General features: G+C 36.8%; 1 protein-coding gene across 2 annotated transcripts in view; it reads right to left on the bottom strand.

Annotated features, from left to right (window-relative positions):
• Positions 1-924: 924 nt before the first annotated feature.
• The window catches only part of GPC5 (glypican 5), a 620023-nt gene continuing 599617 nt past the window's right edge, over positions 925-21330 (bottom strand). Inside the window, exons 8-9 of one of the 2 annotated variants that reach the window (XM_033051489.1) lie at positions 17154-17284; positions 925-1037 (exon numbers count right to left, since the gene is read on the bottom strand). In XM_033051489.1, the coding sequence (XP_032907380.1) occupies positions 987-1037; positions 17154-17284 (182 nt within the window). In that variant the 3' untranslated portion in view covers positions 925-986. Of the gene's footprint in view, positions 1038-17153; positions 17285-21330 lie in introns of those variants that run through there. The other variant, XR_004417012.1, reaches the window with a different exon arrangement.

Genomic DNA, 21330 nt, shown 5'->3' with positions numbered 1-21330 from the left:
TGTTCATACCACCACATTTTGTTTTAAATTTCATTTTTCAGGGTCTCATAGAGACAGATATGTATCAGCATAAAAATAGAATAAGCAAAAAAATAGTGTAAGGCTGAAAGTAAATGATGCAGATAATAGAGATCAAGAATCTCTCTGCAAAATGAACGCTGTCCTCATTGTTAGACCCAAATACTGTAAATGTTTTCAGGAATCTGTGTTAGAAAATAAACAAACAAATAACTTGACAGAAAGATATCCTTAGGTAGATTTATCTAAGATACATTAGGAAGATCTTTAATGTGCCATGTAGTCACTTGGCTCTTCCAAGAAACACAGATCCATGGATAAATGTACTGAAATGTGCTGAGCAGTGGTAAAATTGATGCCAACCTGGAGAAAGAAATGCTTTCAGGGTTTTTCACCAGTGTCACATGTGATGCATTTCCAGCTAGTCCATTTTGTCCAGGTATGCTTTCAATCAAATCAGTGATCTCCATTTAGCTTGCTGTTGAGAGGAATCTCTAGACATCTTGGTTACACAAAATGGAGAGCACTTAAAGGGTTCACCATGTTATCTAACACAGATTGCTTGTGTCAATATATTCTATGCAGGAAATACAAGCAAAAGAATTCACAAACGTTTTTTAAGCCTTTAATCAAGTCAACAGAAAATAGACAAAACACCTTGCTAATGTGTTGGGCAACTCGACAGAAATTTTCATTTTACTTGAAAAAAGAGATAATACAGGAGGCTTTTAACTTAGTATCCAAGGACAAAATTTTTTATTACAACATTTTCTGTCAGAATTTTGTGCTTCCCTTTCATTAGGGTGCTATAGGATTTTGTGGTTGCTTTTTACAGGAGTTTGGATCATGAACTATAATACATATGCCAAATTCATTCTCAAAGTATTAAATACAGTGTTACCTGCTCTTTAAAATACCTTATTTTATATTATTTACATGTCTCTTTAATTGCAATATGTTTTTTTTTTTTAGTGCCATGTTACCTGAGATCTTGCAACATTAGCCATCCACTGTAGATCCTAAAGGGAAAAATAAAAAAGGTGCCAGTGAATTCTTATTAGTAGGCTTATCCTGCCCCTGAAGGCAACAGAGAAAGGAAAATGGAGGTTTACTCCCATCTCTGACAGTGTAAATAAAGAAAATAAAAGTTACTGCTACCTATAAAATTTCATTAGCTTTAAAATCAAGGAAATAATTGTTTTGATCAAGTGGGGATTGGTCTACTTTACCATGTCTCAAGTAAAAGGACAAGTGGAAATGGCATATGTTGCACCAAGGGAGGTTCAGATTAGATATTAGAAAAAAAAAATCACTGAGTGTTAGGCATTATAATAAATTGCCCAGGGACATGACTGAGTCACTGTTTCTGGAAGTGCACAAGAGGTGTCTGAATGTGGCTCTTGGGCACAGGGTTTAGGGGTGGGTAGTGGTAGGTTGAAGGTTGGACTACATGATCTTGAAGATCTCTTCTAAACTTGGTGAATCTATGATTCTGCAGTAGAATTTATTGTTCACAATAACACCAAGGCAAAATCTTAACAAAATCCAGAGAGTGGGATGTTTATATGAACAATATTATGAAATAGATGGTCAAGAGAAGTCTTCTCTCCTCTCCTCTCCTCTCCTCTCCTCTCCTCTCCTCTCCTCTCCTCTCCTCTCCTCTCCTCTCCTCTCCTCTCCTCTCCTCTCCTCTCCTCTCCTCTCCTCTCCTCTCCTCTCCTCTCCTCTCCTCTCCTCTCCTCTCCTCTCCTCTCCTCTCCTCTCCTCTCCTCTCCTCTCCTCTCCTCTCCTCTCCTCTCCTCTCCTCTCCTCTCCTCTCCTCTCCTCTCCTCTCCTCTCCTCTCCTCTCCTCTCCTCTCCTCTCCTCTCCTCTCCTCTCCTCTCCTCTCCTCTCCTCTCCTCTCCTCTCCTCTCCTCTCCTCTCCTCTCCTCTCATTTCCCTATTTTCTTTCCTCACCTTTTCTTGCCTTGCCTCACTTCACCTCCTCCCTTAATTTCACCCATCTCTGCCTTTACCTATTTTGTTCTCTGCCCCATTCATTCTCTCAATTTTCCTCTCTCCTTCTCTTCCTCCCTTCTCTCCTCTCCTCTCCTTCCCAGCCCTCTCCTTCCTGCTCCCACACCTCTCTCATTTGTCAACAGCTGCTAATACATGTCACAAAAAAATTTCCCTGGGGATATGGTAACTTTTATGGTAAGGAAGAAAACACACTGTCAACTATACTTTTTGGCAGAGACAGGTCTCTAAATTTAGACTTAAAACATACTGTTCCAATAAAAAAATCTATTGCTTAGTAGGTATCATTAAATTCACATTATGCATGTTATACAAGCTGATCTTGACTATTCAACAAAGAGAGCTTTTTGGTGATACAATACAGGGTAATGCTAATAACTCTCTTTACTCATTTCTACTCTGCCCTAGTAAAACAGGTACTCAATACAAAAAAAACTTCTTTCCACTTTTATATTCTTTTTTAAAGGGGATTATCTTCCAATAAAGGCAGTAGTAGTAAACAAAAATACCTCTTACAGAAATCAATGTTTTATTTACCCTTTAGAAAGATATTTGTAATAGTGGTGTTTTCAGGAACACTTTTGTGTTTAAAGTGGACAAGCCATTAACTCTTCTTCGTTCTCTCAAGGAATGAAACTGAAAATCACATCAAGATACTACAATAGTTTTGGATTGCCATGTAGTTTTCTTTATTTTTCCTTTCTATATCCAAGCAAACAGATTTCCTTGACTCAATATTTTGGAAAATTTTAACTTTTGTATCTTCAATGATAAATATGAATTGCAAATATTAATAATCCTGTCACAAAAGCACTTAGAGTTATGACACTTTTGCATGTCATTTTCATAGCAATTGATATTTCCCTAGAAGCAACACTGTTGGAATTTATGAGCTATTGAATGAAGAAAACTATCTAGCAAATTAGCAGTAATATAGAATTACTGTTAGTTTTGCCACTGGCAAATAGTGTTTTCAGTACTGGCAACAGGCTCATTAGCCTTTGTATAAAGCATTTGTGATACTGAATCACATCCTGGGGCAGCATAACTTTGTAGTCTTGCTTCAAGCAGAATTTTATGAGCAAAAACCTTTTATTATTACTGTTTTGTTTTTATTGGTCGTGGTGGATTTGGTACTTTTTATTTTACATTTTGAAAAACAAAATGAGACGTTCAGATCTTCAGATTGTTAGCCAATCTTACTTGTCAGTGGTAAATAGTGTCTGAAACAAGCAAGAAGCTCATCAATCCTTTGGAAATAGACTGCTAATGTAATATTTAAACCATTACACATTATGGTTTTGTTCATTAATTTAATTAGCAAAGATCTGAAATGCACCAATCTTTCCTTTTAGATCCAGACCATCTCCATTAATATCTCTTGGAAATGTCTTTGGGTTCTTTTGAAGCTTACAGTTAGTAGCAGAAAGCGGAATTTATGTGTGCTCCTGTCAAACTGGGTTTGGAGTAAAGTTAATTGTTGGAAGCTGGAGGGCCAGGTTTCTGATTTTCTTTTTTTTTTCTTTTCCTGTTTCTAATTTTTTTTCTTTCCTATTCCTAATTTTTTTTTTTCTTTTCCTCTTCCAATCATGGTCTCATGAATATAACCAATCCAAAGTCCTATTCCCAGGTCATTACTGCTGCAGGGCTGATATAGATGCAGAGTTGGCTGGCTGTAATCAACAGATTGGAAAAAACTAGGTTCATAGATGCAGCTAGGTTGATGCTTTTTTATTTAGTGTCTTGACCTTGGAGAGGTAGCAAAATTTTTAACCTTTATATTAATCATTAATTTAATTTCCTTGCATAATAATAATAATAACAACCACCTTTCTAAAAACATTTTTAATAATTATAATTATATTTGGAATTCTTTGTGGTCATTAAGGCAGTGTTACTTTTGTCATTCCTGCTGGATACCTGAGGTAGGGATGAGTCTTGTTATTTTGTATCCAAATACTTCAGTACCTTATGTAATTTGGTCATCCAAGATCTTTTTAGAGGGAGTTGAAGAAGATGAGCATCTCCAGGGGGCTGTTCATTTTTCCTGTCATATAAGTTGGTATTAAAATGACATGTACTACAAATGTTTCACAGATGACTTAGAGAATGTTTGGGCAAGTTTGGACCAAATACTGTTTTTTTCTGGAAGAATGAATTTAGGTGAGATGACTCCTATATCCTCTCCAACAAGCTCAATTTATTTTACGTTCCCAACAAGGTCTTTGTCAAGGTGTTCATTCAAAGGTTTTAAAATGAAAGTTTTGTTACAGTAGTTTTCTGCGAATGGTATGCTTCCTTTGAGCAAGACAAAAACCAGGGCAAATCACTGATATTTTGATATTTGGTGGAAAAGTAATATGAATTTTCCTTTTAGAATTGATTTCTCAAAGTCTTTGTACAATAATTAAAAATTTTTATCCATTGAATAACTCAAAATTAAGTCTTAACTTCAGTGTTAGCTAAGTTATTACTCTCTCTGAGAAAAAGAGGGCCGAAGCAACCATTATCATTTAAGATGACATTTCTTTTTTGTAACTATGGACCTTCTCACTCATTCATTTTTCAGGCATAACAGTGAAAAGTCACATGCCTTTGAAGGTTTGTATGCACTGGTGTTGAATAGACAGGCTGTGTGAGTTGAGCTGCACTTCATACCCTGGAGGAAGTTCAGTTTAATGGTATCTAGAAAGATTTAGCCTGCATGATCTAGAGTGAATAAGTTTGGTAGTCAGAAGCCTTTCACACTCATCTTGGTTATTTTAAGCTATTTTCAAAAGAAGTAGAGGATAAAGTCTCTTAAAACCTACTTTTATTTCTCAAAGACTTTTTATTTGTAGTTGGGAGTAGGGAATATTCTGATATTCTAAAATGTTCACTCATTCACAATGTGCTAACATAAATGTAAATTGACATTCAGAGGTAGAGAGAAACCTTAGCAGACCTTCAAAGTTTTAATTAAAATATGAAATATAAAACAGATCAGGAAGTATGGTACAAATCCTGAGTACTGACTAAATGCACAGAATATTGAAGATTTAATATAATCTCCACCACAGACACACAATAAGCAACTTCAGTCTTTTCATGGGAGGAACCACCAAGTGCTACATACTGTGTTTAAAGATTTAATTGATTCACTAAAATCCCAGACCCCACAGATAACATTTTAGTAACATTTTACATCTTGAAATTAGTAGTACTCAATAGAACACACTGCAAGTTATGGGTACAATAATTTTCAGTCTGTGGAAAAAGAGTTGCTATAACATTATTTGTGGCCTCCTGGATGCTTGATTGTAGTAATTTCATAAATTACTCTTTTCATCATCTAAACCTGCAACATGTGCCTGTACGGCATCAAGGAGTGAAGACAGTTTCTTTTCTTAGAGGTGAAAGAAGGAGTCTTAGAGGAATTTTTATCTTCTCTAGGTTGTCAGCACAAGAAACTAGCTATTACTTACACTGCGCTATGGAATTTATATTTCAAGTTGAGTATAGGAAATTTAAGATCTCAAAATGTACTTACTGTGTCATAAAGGATAAGGCAACATTAAAAGGGATATTTGAATTTGACAAATTTGATTCCATTCAGACACTCACTGTTTTGGAGCTTTTTGAAAAAATGGATACAGCCTGAAGGGCAGAGAAATAAAGGGCAGAGCTAAGTTTGTTTTTAACTTCAAAATCTGAGAGTCTTCATGCACATATATCACATGGCAAAGATGTAATGTGGTGAAAAGCCAGCGTCAGGCTTTGATGCAAAACCATTTCAATACAATGTGCCATAGATCACAAATCCTCATGAGCATTTTGTTTAAACCATCTAGAAATGTTTGAGAAATGATAATTACTAACCTTCATGAAATGTAAATTTAATTTTGCCTCAGTATTTGATAGCTTTATGGGTCTTTTCTACAAGCCACTTTTTTCTGAAATGTGTCAGACTGACACTTGTGAGGATTTGAAGAATGCAATTGCATATCTGAAAACACTATCTCCATAATATAAGCCACCACAATGGAACTTGAAGTAAAGACATAATGCACAGCAGTAAAGACTTAATTCCAGGCCAAATGGAGTTATAGGTTTGATTAGTATCCAGGTAAAAAATTCCCACTGTGGTAAGCTGTTGGGAAAGAAAGAAATTGCTTATGTTCATGCCATCTCTAATTATGGTAATGGTATCTTCACCCCTGGCTACCCAGGACCTGGACTGTGTAAACATGGTACCTCTAGAAGAATGATTCAGGGACCTGTTCAATGCCACTTTTGATGGTGATATATTTACTTAATCTCTCTCTCGATCCTTCTCTCCAACCCCCTTCTTATTTCTTTCTATCTCTCTATCTCACATTTACCGTTAAATAAAATCAGTACTGGTGACTTTGGCATATGGTCTCTTTTGCACCTTAATTCATGCAGAGACATCTCTTCTGTTTGGATCACAACAGTGCAGGAACCTACTGGCTTTTATCTAGATACTGAACAAACACCCACAGCAGCACTGCAGGCTTCCTGGCATTGCCCTGTCAAAGACTTTACTTCTGCTCCATTCTGAAAGAACCAGTGAGAGAGTTTGGTGCTGTTTGTTCAAACCTCAGCCTCTTTGCTGATACCACCAATCAGAGAGTGTACTAGTCACAGAGTGCCTAAATCTGCAGTGTTCTTCAATGTAGTACACCAAAAAGCTATCAAATAAAGCAAATGGTGCTCCTTATTTGGTTAAATCTGCTAAAGCTGAAATATCTCATAGTCACCTTATCAGTTCCTGTGACAACATTCCCTGAAAAAGGCTGGCATATCACAGAATCAAATTTGTCCTTCTTTTCTAGGGTTTCTGATAGGATAGGGGCTAGGCTCTCTGACAAGATATTTGGTATCACCTTAATAAATGAAAGTAGAATGAAAGTGGAAAAGATCACTGTGATAAATAAGATATTGTATGGAAACAGAAATGCCGAGCATTACTGCCTGCAAAAATATGTATGATGGTTACATGGAGCCACTTAGGAATGCATGAAAAAATGTTACTGTCCTTCTAAGACTGAATAGTGTCTGAACTATTTAAAATTACACGATGTTACTTGAGTTATCCTCAATGGTTTTATACCTGTTTAATAGAGGAGTTTCTAAACATTTTTGAGCAATAAAATATCCTCTGACAGTCACTGTAGGAGAATCAGAAATTGCAAGTTGGGTGCTGAATAATGAAGTTGGAAAGCAGTTGTGAACTGTTGTGACTGGGAAGGACCTTTGATCCATGACATGTAGTTCCCCACTAGTTGAGGCAATTCAATCCCATAATCACTTCCATAAACATATCCAGGTCTACATGAAAAACATGATTAAGTTTGGGGTTTTAATGTTTTTTCCATTTGCCTCATCAGGACATCTGATGAATAAGTTCAGTTCTATGAATTTAGATGATTCTTCTAGTTTCTCATTGGAAGTCAATGAAAATTACCAATTGATGTTAAATAAAGTACCTGTATGGAAGCAAAGGCTGGCATACCAGCAATAGCATTCCTTACCTGATGTCATGACTGGCTTTCCCTCACCGCAGTAATTTTTTAAACATAAATTTTGAAGTAGACTCTCCAAGCCTAATAATATTGGGATACCCCTTCAGTAGGCTATGAATAAATTTACAAAGAAACAGATCTGCTCTGCAATTCTACAGTCAGATTAGAAAAGAGTGCTACAATTGACAATTATATAGAATAGTAAATAAAATTAGCATGCAAAAAGAACAATAGGGTATACTGTGAGAGAGAAAATAAAATGCTTATGCAGTTGTGGGGATGAACTATATGCATAACAGTTAGTGGTTATACATCTGTGCTTTCATCTGTACTGCCAGAAAACAGATAGAGTTCATACTTGTGCAGGGATTTAAAAACATTTAGGGCAACATTGTTTTGCATGTTAATTACTACTTTTGCCCACTGTTGTTTAAGTTTTACTGGGAAAAATAAGAACAATGGATATTGACAACATTGGACCTTTTTCAGAGTCAAATGATGGCCTTTGAAACCAGATGTTTTCATGCACTGAGAAGCAAAGTTTTATGTTGAAGGTTGGTACATGGGCTCCTGATTGAAATAGCTATCAGCATGCTATTGCTTTAGAGAAGAAAATGCAAAAGTAAATATTTTTATCATATTTCCTTCCTGATTGTTCAATCAGTTGTATGTTGCCTTTTGATTCACTTCCAAAATCTTTCTTTCTTAAAGGAAAGAAACCATTTGCTAAACCCCAAAACCCAAAAAAGATTGTGTTGCTCATCATTATCTGCTTGTTTACATATAGAGGTCAATGTATAAATATCACAAAATTTTATTTTTCTAATTTTAGGTGAAAGTAGTGCTTGGCTACAGTTTCAATGCTCAGAAAGTGTGATTCACATTAAAAGAGAGCTTCCACTAGCTCCAGAGGAACTATTGGTTCTTTTGTCCTGGAGATTTCTGTCTTTTCAGCAGTCATATCAGTGTTCATGCTTGCCATAGCAATTTAGACCCTAACATGTTTCTGCAACTTGCTAGGCTGTAAACTGTGGCAACTCAGGACCAGAAGTGATGCATTCTAGAGGGAAAACAATAGCTTTTAGAGGCAATAACAAAAAACTTCTCCACCATCAGAGCTCAGAGACAGTGAATTTGTTCACAGAGACTATGAAATCTTCTCTCTGGACTGTGGCAGGATTTTATGCAGGAATAATTACAACTAAAATATAAAAATCACTTAGGGTACAGGAAGGAGAATTATCAGGACATCCATCACAGATTTCTAACTATTGGAATAATGCCATGTTGAAGGATTTTCGTTGTTGTTTTGTTTTGGTTCTGGTTTTGGGTTTGGTTTGGGTTTTGGCTATGATTTTATTGATCATTCAGTAAATTTATTGTCAATCAGTAAATTTGGTCTCGAGCTTTTGCATTACATTAAGATAAAACCGAAGATAAAATCATATTTGACAAAAGCAAATTTTACTTGCCCATGGTACAGAATGGTTTATTTTCTTTGTTATTACATATATACATTTAAAACAATTAATCATTGCTTAGATAAACAAGTATTTTCATGGGTTTGTAAACTCTCAAATATGATTTGAAATTCCAGTATTTTTCCAGAAATGCATGGAGAGTGCCTTTACCTGGCTTTCTCACATTAAAAGGAAATTAACTCTTCCATAATTACTTTTACTTAGTTTCAAGGTACTTAATTTCAAGTTTTAAACAGTTTTAGGCCCATGCTACTGTACAAGGCTATACAGTAGATCCATATGGTTCCTGAGTATCAGAGGATGTAGAGGATCAGTCCTGATAGGATAAGTATTCAAATTCCCTGTGCAGGTAAAGAAGAGAGGTAACACTTTAGAAGTTTTTGGTCTAGAAGGAAAAGGTTGAAGGACTTAACTGGATTGAATTTCATGATAAAAGTAATTTTTTCTCTTGTAAATTGACATGTTAATTTTCAGATATCCTTGAATTAATCTCTACCAGAGGAGATCTACGTGATTCTAGATTTCTTTCTCAGGATGAGAGGAATCACACTTTCAAGTCAACCCTTTGTTCCTGATAATTCAGTTGATCTGGCCACTCTGAAGCAGATGTCTCAGACCATCCTGGTGTAAGGTGTAGCTTTGGAATATAGCACTGCCATGGCTAAAGTAGCCTTTACTGGCCTTGGTACAGAGTTTTCAGGTCCTTCAGACTGGCACTCCTCAGACTGGTTAGCTGAATATTTCTTAACTTGCTTGCAGCTTTGTTTTGCTCACGTTGGGTGTGATAAGAGGGTTTTTTCCTGTCGGACCCAATGCCTATGGCAAATTGAGTTTACTTACATTTATCTTTGCAGGACACAGCAGTAGTTTCATATCGATAGCAGTAACAAGCAGTTATTCCATGTAGAATGCGATATTTATGACTCTAAGACAATGTTGTAACATAGAGTAATAGAGGCTTAGTTCAAGAGCAGAGATCTGCAGGCACAGATTGTGGTGCAGAGGAAACACAGACATGGGATGCCAAAGGACAGGGAACAGGTTCGGTACTGAAGACCACACAGCTCTAAACAGCTGACCCATAGTTTGAAGTGATGCATCTCTAGAACAGGAAAAAGCTGGTTTTAAGGGTAGCAAAGGGAATCAAGAGGTAGCATCTAACATATGTAAATGGTACCACATATACTAGATTCAGATGCAATTAGGAGCAAGAGACGAATGAAGGAAGAACAGAAGTATAAAAGCATGTTAGCAAACCTTATGACAAAGTCCATCTTGAAGTGAGAAAGAATAAAGCATCAACATCCTATTAATTCCTTCAGAGGAACCCAGATGCTGGCAACCCAACATAACCCCTCTTCTCAGCCTGAAATTGCTAGTTTTAAGATCCATACAAAGAGTGGAAGGCTGACTATAAAATTATTTTAAAAATGTAAAAACTATGTAATTTTCTCTTCTCCGTGATATTTAGATTACTGAAATGCTGAAATTTATCACTAATTCACGTTTCATACTTTTTCTTAACAGTCACAGAGGATTCACAATATAAATCTTTATTTTCTAAATTAATATTTTATTTGTTATGATGTACATGTAACCAGGACAGAGCAGAGAAATACAAATTGCTATCACCTGTAATTTTGTGATGCTTTTCTGAAAACATTCTTGTTGTATTAAGTGTATCAATTCAATTTTGCATGTAGATAATACAAAGTCAAACTATGTTTACACTTATATCCATGGAATTCAGTAGTATCACAAATGTCTGAAAGGAAGAGTCGGCCTGTGTGCTAATTTCCAGCATGGCATTGTTCTGAAGCTAAGAAATAACATATTTTTTATAGTTTGCTAAAAATACGCATGACAAGCAGCCTTTATTCTTCAGGATGATGTTGCTTTTTACTCTTCTGGAGGCCTGGTATTCTTTTTAATTTTTTTCTTTTTTAATACAGAGGGTGAAATACATGGGTTTCAAGAACACTTCTGTCTGTCAAAAAGTAGGGATGTAAACAAACACGAAAAATATTTTTTTAAACAGCCATCACAAAGGTGGTATCTATACTTATAAATAAAGTGAACTGAAAGTAAACAGGAAATCACATAAAATACCGACCCCCTAAAGACAGATACAGGGGACAAAGAAATGACTCATGGTAAGGCACACTGATGTAGGCATTTAGCAGTATGTTTTTGCCCATCAGCAAAAGAGATCTGTTATACACTTTCATGTGTGGCATGGATTTAATCAGACTTTACTACGATTTTTTTAATGGCAATATACTACTTTAGATACCAAAGTATGAATCCTCACACATAATGCAGTTATGAAAAAAACTTTGCAGTCTGTTTTTGTGTAATTTAAGGGGGTTTTTTTGTCCCTAATATTGTGTCTACCTACTGTAGATATGTGGCTAAAATTCCATGAGCACTATAGCCACATTGTACCAGTGGCATTGTCTTTGAAGATGCAAGGTGAACTGGATCAAGGAAATCCTTTGTCAGAAATACCCTGACCAGTTTCACTGCATGATCCTGTAAACTCTTGTACCAGCTTAAATGGGAGAGTGACATTGAGAGGAGCAGGAAAATCTGAAACCACCACAGAGAAAGACCTCCATGTGACTTGCATTCAAGAGACTAACAATTGATTTGGGCTGCTTGACAAACCTGGAGAGACTTGGTTGTGACACCTAAATTAGGCATGCACAGCAGGTGATCTTAGCACAGCCCTCTGCACTGTGAGGGGTGATGAGATGCATCGACTGAGTCCTCCCAGCCTCAGAAGCTCAGCATGAGCTTCCTCCTCAATGTGAACTGGAAAAGAGCCTCATGGGCTACCAGGTATGCTGTCTGCAGCATTTCACTTTTAAAAGTTCTAAAATAAATAGAAAGACAAAGTTTCTCCCTGCCTGAAATGCAAATATTTTCCCCCAAAATTTGTTAATATATCACCATGAAGAAAGAGTTAAGAGTTAAAACTTAAGATTTTGCTGATATTTTCAAGAAGAAAATCTGAATTTTTCTATAGTCACTAGCTATTTTAGCATAATATAGTTAGGAAAAACTTTTATTTCAATTCCCATTATAATCAGTTGTGACTCAGAGCACATAGAAAAGCACACCATTTTCTAAATAAGATTAATGCTTCTGCAATTATTTCAGAGAAGAACTGAATATAAAAGAAAATAAATAGAGATAGCTTCAACTACATTTTTTTTCATTATCCTGAGAAGATTATATGGAAATAATAAAGTTAATCTGAAATCTTGAATAAATTGATCGAAACCCTGCTATAATCTGAACAAGAATATTATTTTAGAATATAAATATACAGGTACAGAGTAGTAAAGAATCTATATGCATATCTATCTATAGAAAGAGAGAAATAAAAAGATAACCTTTTACATAGCTGTAATTATGCATCATCTTTTATTAGTCATGAAAGGAACAGTGATATTTGCTTTCCAAGGAAACAGGTGCATCTTTTTCTTTTTCACCAGCTACACACAGGAAAAGTTGTCACCTTGAAATGCTTATTTAAAGTGCTAGAACATTAGTTATGACAATAAGTACTCCAGTCAGTACCTTTTCCCCAGGAGATACAAGTACATTTAAAAACACATGTACATATACAGAAAAAAGAAATGGAAAGTGAAGAATTATAGAATCATTTAGCCTGGAAAAGACCTTAAGATTCTCAAGTCCAGATGTTAACCCAGCACTGCCAAGTCTACCACTAAACCATGTCCCTGAGTGTTGCATCTAAATAACTTTTAAATATCTCTGGGGATAGTGATTCTACCACCTCGCCGGGCAGTCCATTCCAATGGACCATTTCTATGAAGAAATTACTCCTGATGTACAATTTAAACTTTTCTTGGCACAGCTTGAGGCTGTGTCCTCTCGTTCTGTCACTGGTTGCCTGGAAGAAGAGGCCAACCCTCACCTTTATACAACCCCTTCTCAGGTATTTGTATTGTGGTGAGGTCTCCTCTGAGCCTCTTTTCCTCTATGCTAAACAATCCCAGCTCCCTCAGGCACTCCAGACCCATCACCAGCAACTTGCACTTCTCCGGACATGCTTTGGCACCTCAATCTTTCTAGATTGACCTTAGGCTTCCTGAAAAAACAGTAACAGACAAAGATCAGAGGGCTGTACCCAGAGGGGCAGCAGGCTTCCCTAACAAATGGGTGTGTGCTACATACAAGGTCTCTCTTGATCTCAGGATAGAAGAGAAATATCTTGATTTTACCAAATAAAAATATTATGGATTTCTGAAATATTGTTTGTTTTTGAATTATTCCTTTCCTGGAATTTTATTGTAAGTACCAGACTAAGAAATTATTCCTTACAAAGTTCTCTTATTTAATAGTTTCTATTAAAAAAAAAAAAGTACCAAGGCCAGGTATGCAAATCTAATATTACAATTTTAGTATGGTCAGTTTGAGTGAGTGTCTATCTGAGAAATAGTGCACTTTCAGTAAAGCATTCCTATTTTAGACCATAACATTATAATACACTAAAATATTATTTAAAAGCAGGCAACATAAAGCCAAAGTCCAAATGGAGAAGATTTAGACTGTTAAAAATGCCTCAGTATGAACAAATGAAAGGAATCAGAGGAAACCAGACCTACATGTCATTTTTGACGTCATCTGAGGAGATCAGAGGCAGCCCTGTGCAGCCTGTGTGACCTCATGTTGGGAAAACTTCTGCATGCCCAGGTAATTGACTCAGATTGACTCACATACATATTGTGTACAGTCCATCATTTTATGGGGATGCAGGTGGTATTATAGTCCATTACCACAATCTCCAGTTCAACCTTTTTTTTTCCTATTTCTCATCTTGGCTTTTCTAAAATATTCTTCCTATTTCTATTCAGTGCTATTCCTCTTTCCATTTTCTTTAGCATAGCACAGCAACACTGGCGTTGTTTTGTTTTTTTTTTTTTTCCCCCTGACATCCAAACGTGGAGCTATACAGCATTCTGCAGGTTTCCAGAGTTTCATGCAATGGTACCTCCCTTGCAATGTGACCTTGGGACAGATTGTCAAAGAGACTTCTCCTTGCTCAGACCTGTTTTAATGATTAGATAACAGTTCTTTAAGGAACTGAACTATTTCTTTGTGGCATGGTAGATTGAATGAAAAAGTCCTGATACAACCTGGCAGATGCATGAGTCTGAGCAATGATGTGGAGTGTGCGGTGATGCCTAGAGATAGATGGAACAGGAGGGTGAATGAGGTCTCATGGCAGAGTAGTGAGTGAGAAATCTCCAGACCTGCCACTATTATTCATATTGCTACTAGGTTGTTCATATGTGTCTGGGAAGGAGAAACTTAATTTTCCACACCAAAAGGAATGTTAGAAATTATTCTACATAGGTACAGTGTTGAAGATAATGGCAACAGGCCAAGAAAACCAAAAGAAAGGAGTATTACAGACTAGTAATTCACTATACCTGAGGAGGTCTTAAAACGAATTACCATCAGTTTTGAAAATGAGCCTTGTGTTGCCTAGATTCTATAGAACAAACTACTATTCCTGGACTCCCAGGATTTGTAAGATCTTGAACAGTACACAGAAGTCAGGAATGGAAACAACATACATCAGTATACAAATTCTGAGAAATGAATAATCGTGGATTTTTTCTGTATTTCTGTGTCTCCTCCTGTAAGCTTTATTCCATTTTCATTGAAGTGACTGATATTGGCCATTGTTCAAAAAAAGTTGCCAAACTGAATTGATTACTTGTGTGAGTTGACATTACAAAGGAAAAGAATGAATTTACATTTTCTTTCCTTGAATTACCAATGTCATAATTTCAAGTAAACAAGACAAGCGAATTTGAAAGATTGATTTCTAAAATCTGCTATGGAAAAAAGAGGCCAAGTAAAATATATACACTGGCACACATGTCTAATAATGATGTTTATCTGGGCATGGAATTGTTCATAGGAATGTTAACTTTCTTATCTAAGTTTTATATCTGTTCACCTATTTGTTATACTGCATGTTATACTGTGTATATTAATGACGAGCATATACACGTGGGAATAAAAATACTAAATGTATTTTTTTAATATGAGTCTCCTATAAAAGTAACGTTTTCTGTCTAGAAATAGTTCTAGCTACTATATGAATATGTACAATACTGTACAGGTTTGTTTCCTCTAGTAAAATACACTACAGGAGAAATAACTACAAAATATTCTTAAATTTTTCCTGGTTAAAATGACACAGAAATTAGTCATGCAGAACAATCAAATTTTATAATAGTAATATGTAATGTATCATTAGTACTATGGGACACTTTTCTTGCCTCATTTTATGAAGCATAAAAACTTGAGCTGGGATTGTTGTGTTCAGGTTCACATTCATGTCACCACTCCAATCAGTTATCTAAGCTACCAATAGTATTGATGTAGGTTTGGTGTATGATTCATGGGCTCACATGTGGATATTTGGATCTGTCTGAGTTGAGGATGTCCCACTTAACTGCCAGCTGCCTCTGCCCACGGCTTCCACTTAAGGAAGCCTATGGAACATTCCATAAATCCTGCATCATATATGCCAGTTCCCTAAGGATGTCTTAGATACTCCAAGAAATCCTAGGTGTCACCAGCCATTTTTTCAGCCATTTTTTCAGCCAACTGAGTTACTATTTTGTCTTTATATGAGGTGAAAAATGTGCTGGGCTTCACTGACTGTGTTGACAAAGGCTGTGGTCACTTGCCCAGAGAAAGACCTGAGGCTGTTCAGAACAGTAGTGGACACAAGCTGGGGGTTTTTTGAGCATCACAACTGGCACTCATTGTTGGTATTTTAGCTATTGAATCCAATGACTACAGAGCACAGATGTAAATATCTGTATGTTGACATGTATGTTAGGATACCTTAACCCAACACAGAATCTTAACCTTGTTGTTATCCCTAGATAAAATGCAGCTACCATATACATACATAGTATCTAACATATAGGATTTTCTGAACTATAAAAAATAATTCTGAATTCAGAGGGACCTGACAGACTGAAGAATTGACTTGATAGGAATCTCAGAAAGTTCCAGAAAGGGAAATGCCAAATGCTTCCCCTGGGGAGGAATAACCCCATACACCTGTACAGGTTGGTGCCTGCTGGGTTAAAAGCAGCTCTGCAGAGAAGGACCTTGTGGTCCTAATTGACACCAAGCTGAAGAAAAGCCCACACTGTGCCCTTGCAGCAAAGACAATCAACTTCCTTCTGGTCTGAATCAGGAAAAATATGAGAAGGTCAAAGAAGGTGATCCTTCCCCTCTGTTCTCCACTAGTGCAACAGGTCTACAGTGCTGTGTTCAGGTCTGGACTCTCAAAGACAGTGACAAGGGAGACATGGACATAGTGAATGGATTCCTGCAAAGGGCTGTGAAGGTTTTTATACAAAATTTATACGAGGAGTGGCTGAGACAGCTGGGTCTGTTTGGCCTGGAGAAGATGCAGAGCAGGATCATTTGAAAATATATAAATACCTGATAAAGGGAGCAAAGAAGATGGAGGCAAACTCCTGCCCATGGACAGGACTCAGTGGGCACAATGGGCAAGAGGCAAAAACCAAAATAAAATAGCTAAAAAATATCTGCTATGAGTGTTGAAGCAGTAGAACAGCTTGCCCAGGGAATCAGTAAAGTCTCTATCCTTGGAGACATTCCAATATCAACTGAAATTGTTCTTATGAAACTTGCAAGAAGTGAGTCTGCTAGAGCACAGGGTTGGTCTAGATGATTTCCAGAGACTGTTTCAAACTTGGTAACGCTTTCTTTTTTTACAAATTTTAAGGGAAAGATTATCATAGGCAACCTATTTTCAACATAAAATATCAAAAAAAGAAAACAGGACTTTTTATGACCATAGAGGTGTTTAAAAAAAACACAGGAAAAAAATTACATAAAATTCTTTGTTAATATTCAGGGCTAAGATCACTGGCTGATCTTATACAAGATACCATAAATATTCCTATAATCATCAGATCCCTTATTCCAGGCTTGTGAGTGGGGGACAAATAGATGACAATGAGATACATATATCAAGCCAGAAATAAGCAGTTACCAAAGACTGAGAAACAGTATTACCAAACTAATCAGCGTAAATGTCACGTAATCGGCCATTGCTGTACATCCTGCTCCAGTTGTGTCTAAAGTGCTGCCATCATTGGTTTGATGGATTTGCTTTACGTCACTGAGGTTCGTCTTGTCTGGCATCCCTGTTGAGACAAATAAGAAAATACAGTATGATGCATGCCTTGTCACTACTGGCAACATATTAAAGCTAGAAAAAATTTAAATAGCCTCAGCACACAGACTGCCACAGTTTGGTTTCTAATTCTCATGTTACTGCCAAATCCAAATGCTTTATAATTGCATCTAGAAATACGCACTATACTACATGGCTATTCATCGTTGAAAGCACTTCTGAGGTCCACCAGCTCTGAATAAAGCTGTTCTTGTAGAAATACATCTCAACAAACATTTGCAAGCTTAAGTGAACAGTTTTGCAAGTCCCGGTAGTACCTAAAAGTCCACTGCTCAAATCTTTCTTGGATTTGAAGAAGAAAGGAAATTTAATGGGAATTTTATTATGTCTGAGTCCCAGTATTATTGCAAAATAATGTATAACTCATGGAAGGTATCAGAAAAATATAGTTCTTGCTGCATAAAACCTCCATTTTGGTGCAATTTAAGCATGTTTTACAATGTTGTAAGGAAAAGTTCTAAAGCTAGGTTTAAACAGGAACTCTTTTACTGAGTTCCCAGCTGAATATTTGTACTTAATTAATTTTTTTTTTACCAGGGCAGATATTTCTCCACCTCACTACAGTATTCTTATGGAGCAAGGATGTAGTCACCCATTATATTTCCTCTGCTTGGTTAAACATCAGAAATAGAAGGTCTTGGAGACACACTGAAATCTGGTAGCATTGTCAGCTGCTTGTATCTGCTATGCATGTTTGTAGACTGTCTTATCCCATATAATAACTTGTGGCATGCCACTATCAATCAAAATTAACAAGTCCAAATTCAGTGTTATTACACACAACAAATATTGACATTGTAATTACAACGAGACTGAAAAAAGCTTCATATAAAGCAAAGTCAATATTTATGTAATTAGGTCAATACATATATAATTCAGAAGGTAAACTCTACTGCTGGAACAGCAGCATTAGAAAGAAACTCAGCTCTACTGAGCGAATATATTGATTTTACAGTCTGAGTTTCTGCATCAGTATTCTTTGTTTAGGCGATCCTTTCCTTTCTGTAGCATTAGGAAAGATGAATAAACTAGCGAATCTTTTTTTTTTTTATTTCTCAAAGTGACTATAGCAAAGTGTAAATATTTTACTCATCATGTTATCTTCTTTGTTAAGCTGGTTTAACAGAAGCTGCAGAAGACAGTCTTTCTTAAAAAGAGCAATTTTTTTTTTGGTGTTGCATTAAAAGTACCCTTTTCTCTAAAAGCAACTTGAAAGCTGCTTTTTGTGAACTTCTGCTCATGTACTCAAATATCCTTCCTGCACCCTTGAAAAAAAAGGCCAACTGAAGTCAAATATGCTGTTTGAAAAAACCTGCTGGATGCTTTCTGAAAAAAAAAACCTGCTAGAATAAATTAATCTTCTTTTCTGATGTACTAAGTGGTGTACCCTGCTATTTTAAGTGGATTTATCAATTCCATTCTCTTGCCTGGAATTTGTGAAAATTAGCTGCATGAGTACAATTCAAGTGGACATGCAAGAAGGAAGAGTGACACAACAGATGTTGAGAAGGAGGGAATAAAAGTTTTTGTCATCAAGTACTTTCAGTAACCTGTTTGGAAAAACATCAAACAGTGCTTCATTGAAAATATTTTGACTGGATCATCACTATCAAGGTATATCAAGGTTTATGTTTTTGTTTGTTTTTTTGTGTTTTTGGGGAAGACTTTTAAATGTAGCAAAAGCAAAATAACAAAATTGTTCTCATAATTTCTTCAGGGTTTTAGTAAGGTCTTCTCACATTTAAAAAGACTAATTTCAGCAGACAGTGAAAAATTCAACTCTCGCCTCCACAACAAAGCAGTTCAGCAAGTGCTATAGGTATAACAAGGTAGATTTTCCCAGTGTATTTACAGATATGTTATCAGAGTAGTGAAAGATTGGGCCTTATGCAGGACATACATTATAAAAGCTAATTAATATAAAAGTGAAAAATATTCTTAGGTCTTGCAGTTGAAGACATAACCAGTTTCCAATGGATATGTTTTGAATCTGAAGACAGTGTGACTAGATAGTCATCAATGACTGGACATTGATGTAATTTCTAGCAAAAATTTAATTTGCAATATTATGGAAGGTAGAAATTCCTTTTGATGGGATTTTTTTCTCTACAGCCTCAAATGAAAAATGTGGACTTTGGAAGTTCCCAAGAAATCAGTGATATAAAAAAAAATGTTAAAACCTTCCTATATATTTTCCTTTGATCAATCAAAATATCAAAAATTATTATGTACAATCTCCTATTTTAAATAAATACACTGTTAGAATTATAGTGTAATCATACAGTAAACCTGTCACCTATTCAGCCTCATAAATCTATGCCACACTTTGACTTTACTGAAATAAGAAATCCAAAAATATGTATAGATAGCAGCTGGTGAAAAAAATCCCTGAAAAGAAAAACAATCCTTTCAAATAGCCTATTTGAACAGAACTGCTATATTGATGGGTTTTTAAGGTAGTTTTAATAAGTGTAACTACAGACTTAATTCCTGTACCTAGGCTGTCCTTATCATTTAAATTAGTAGGTTCTATTGTCCATTATGAATCAGGATTTAAACATATATGCCACCTTTCATATATCATAATCTGTAACAGAATTATCCTTTCCTGTAAATAAATTTAACTTTCATAGTTCATAGCGTACTTGCAATGAGAGATATCCAATCATTTTTAGCAGAACAGACCAGAAATAGAGCAACCTTGTTTGGTTTTGGTCTCCTCACATGTCGGAAGCTGGAATTATGTTACATAAAAGGTATTTAAGTTTCCCAAGTATTTCAAATAATCTCTGATAAATGTCTAGTTTATTAATAAAATCATGCTAGAACTAATATTTTGGCTGGAAAAATGGTAAAACTCAAAAGTCTCATATGAGATTCAGATGGATTTTTTCCTGATGAAATTTATATTTTCAGCAGAGCAGAAGATAAATAGCTTGGGAATTAAAATTCAAATACCATGTTCGCATAAATCTACATAAAGCAAAGCTGACAAGTATCACAGACATGTCTCCAGCATCAGCTCTGAAACTGTGTAAATAGCTGCAATTTAAAGTATTGTCCTGCTCTGGTTTAGAAAAAAATAATCAGCAAAAGAATTTCTACAAATATTATGGTTAATATTACAGCATCTCCTTATAGTCTAACAGCTGCAGAGTATTTCTAAAGCTTTTTAATATGTTCTAAAAATATTTAAGCATGTGAGAGGTAATGGTACTGGCAACTTTGAGAGCTGACCTATTGTGTTCTCCAGAATACCTACAGCAACAAAACAATTTCCTTCCAATATTCAGCCAGAACCTTTAGCCTTGATTTGAAAAGTCAAACCTATACTCATAGGAGGTTTTCATTTGACACAGAAGTTTTCTGCTGCGGTTGTCAAAATATTACAAAAATTACAGTAGTTTCACGAATACAAGCCGCACGGAGTATAAGCCGCACCCCCGGTGCCTCAACAATGTTGCTGTCTTTGTCAATAGATAAGCCGCACCCCGAATATTAGCCGCACTTTCGTTCGTCGCGAGAATCCGTGCGCAGCTTTCACAAATTGGCCAATTAGTAACAGGATCGCGGCATAGCGGGGTTTACTGGCTCGGGGCGGGGCCAGGAAGGTTTGGCCCGCTCATGATTGCCGACGGGGCCGGCCGGGTGGTGCTGCAGCCGCCGCCGGGCTCACTGGCCCCCCTCTCCCGTCAGCACCACCTCGCTGCCGTGTTTGCTCGCCCTGCCAGCGGGCCAGCCACCGCCGCCGCTGCCAGGTACGCCGGCTGCCCCGCTGCCGTGTTTGCTCGCCCGGCTGGAGGGCTGCCGCCGCCGCCAGGCTCGCCGGCCGCCCCCTCCCGTCTGCACCGCCGCCGCGTTTCCTCGCCCTGGCCGGCACTGCAGGCCCCCGCACCGCCGGGCTCCCCCACGCTGCTGGCCCCGATTCTGCTGGGCTTCCCCCGCTGCCAGGCAGCCCCACCCGCCGGCCTTCCTGCTTCTGCCATGCTCCCCTGC

This window comes from Catharus ustulatus, chromosome 2, assembly GCF_009819885.2.
Source record: "Catharus ustulatus isolate bCatUst1 chromosome 2, bCatUst1.pri.v2, whole genome shotgun sequence".
Classification (NCBI taxonomy): domain Eukaryota; kingdom Metazoa; phylum Chordata; class Aves; order Passeriformes; family Turdidae; genus Catharus; species Catharus ustulatus.
Note: the sequence above shows the minus strand (reverse complement) of the source record. Positions and strands in the feature narration are given on the sequence as shown.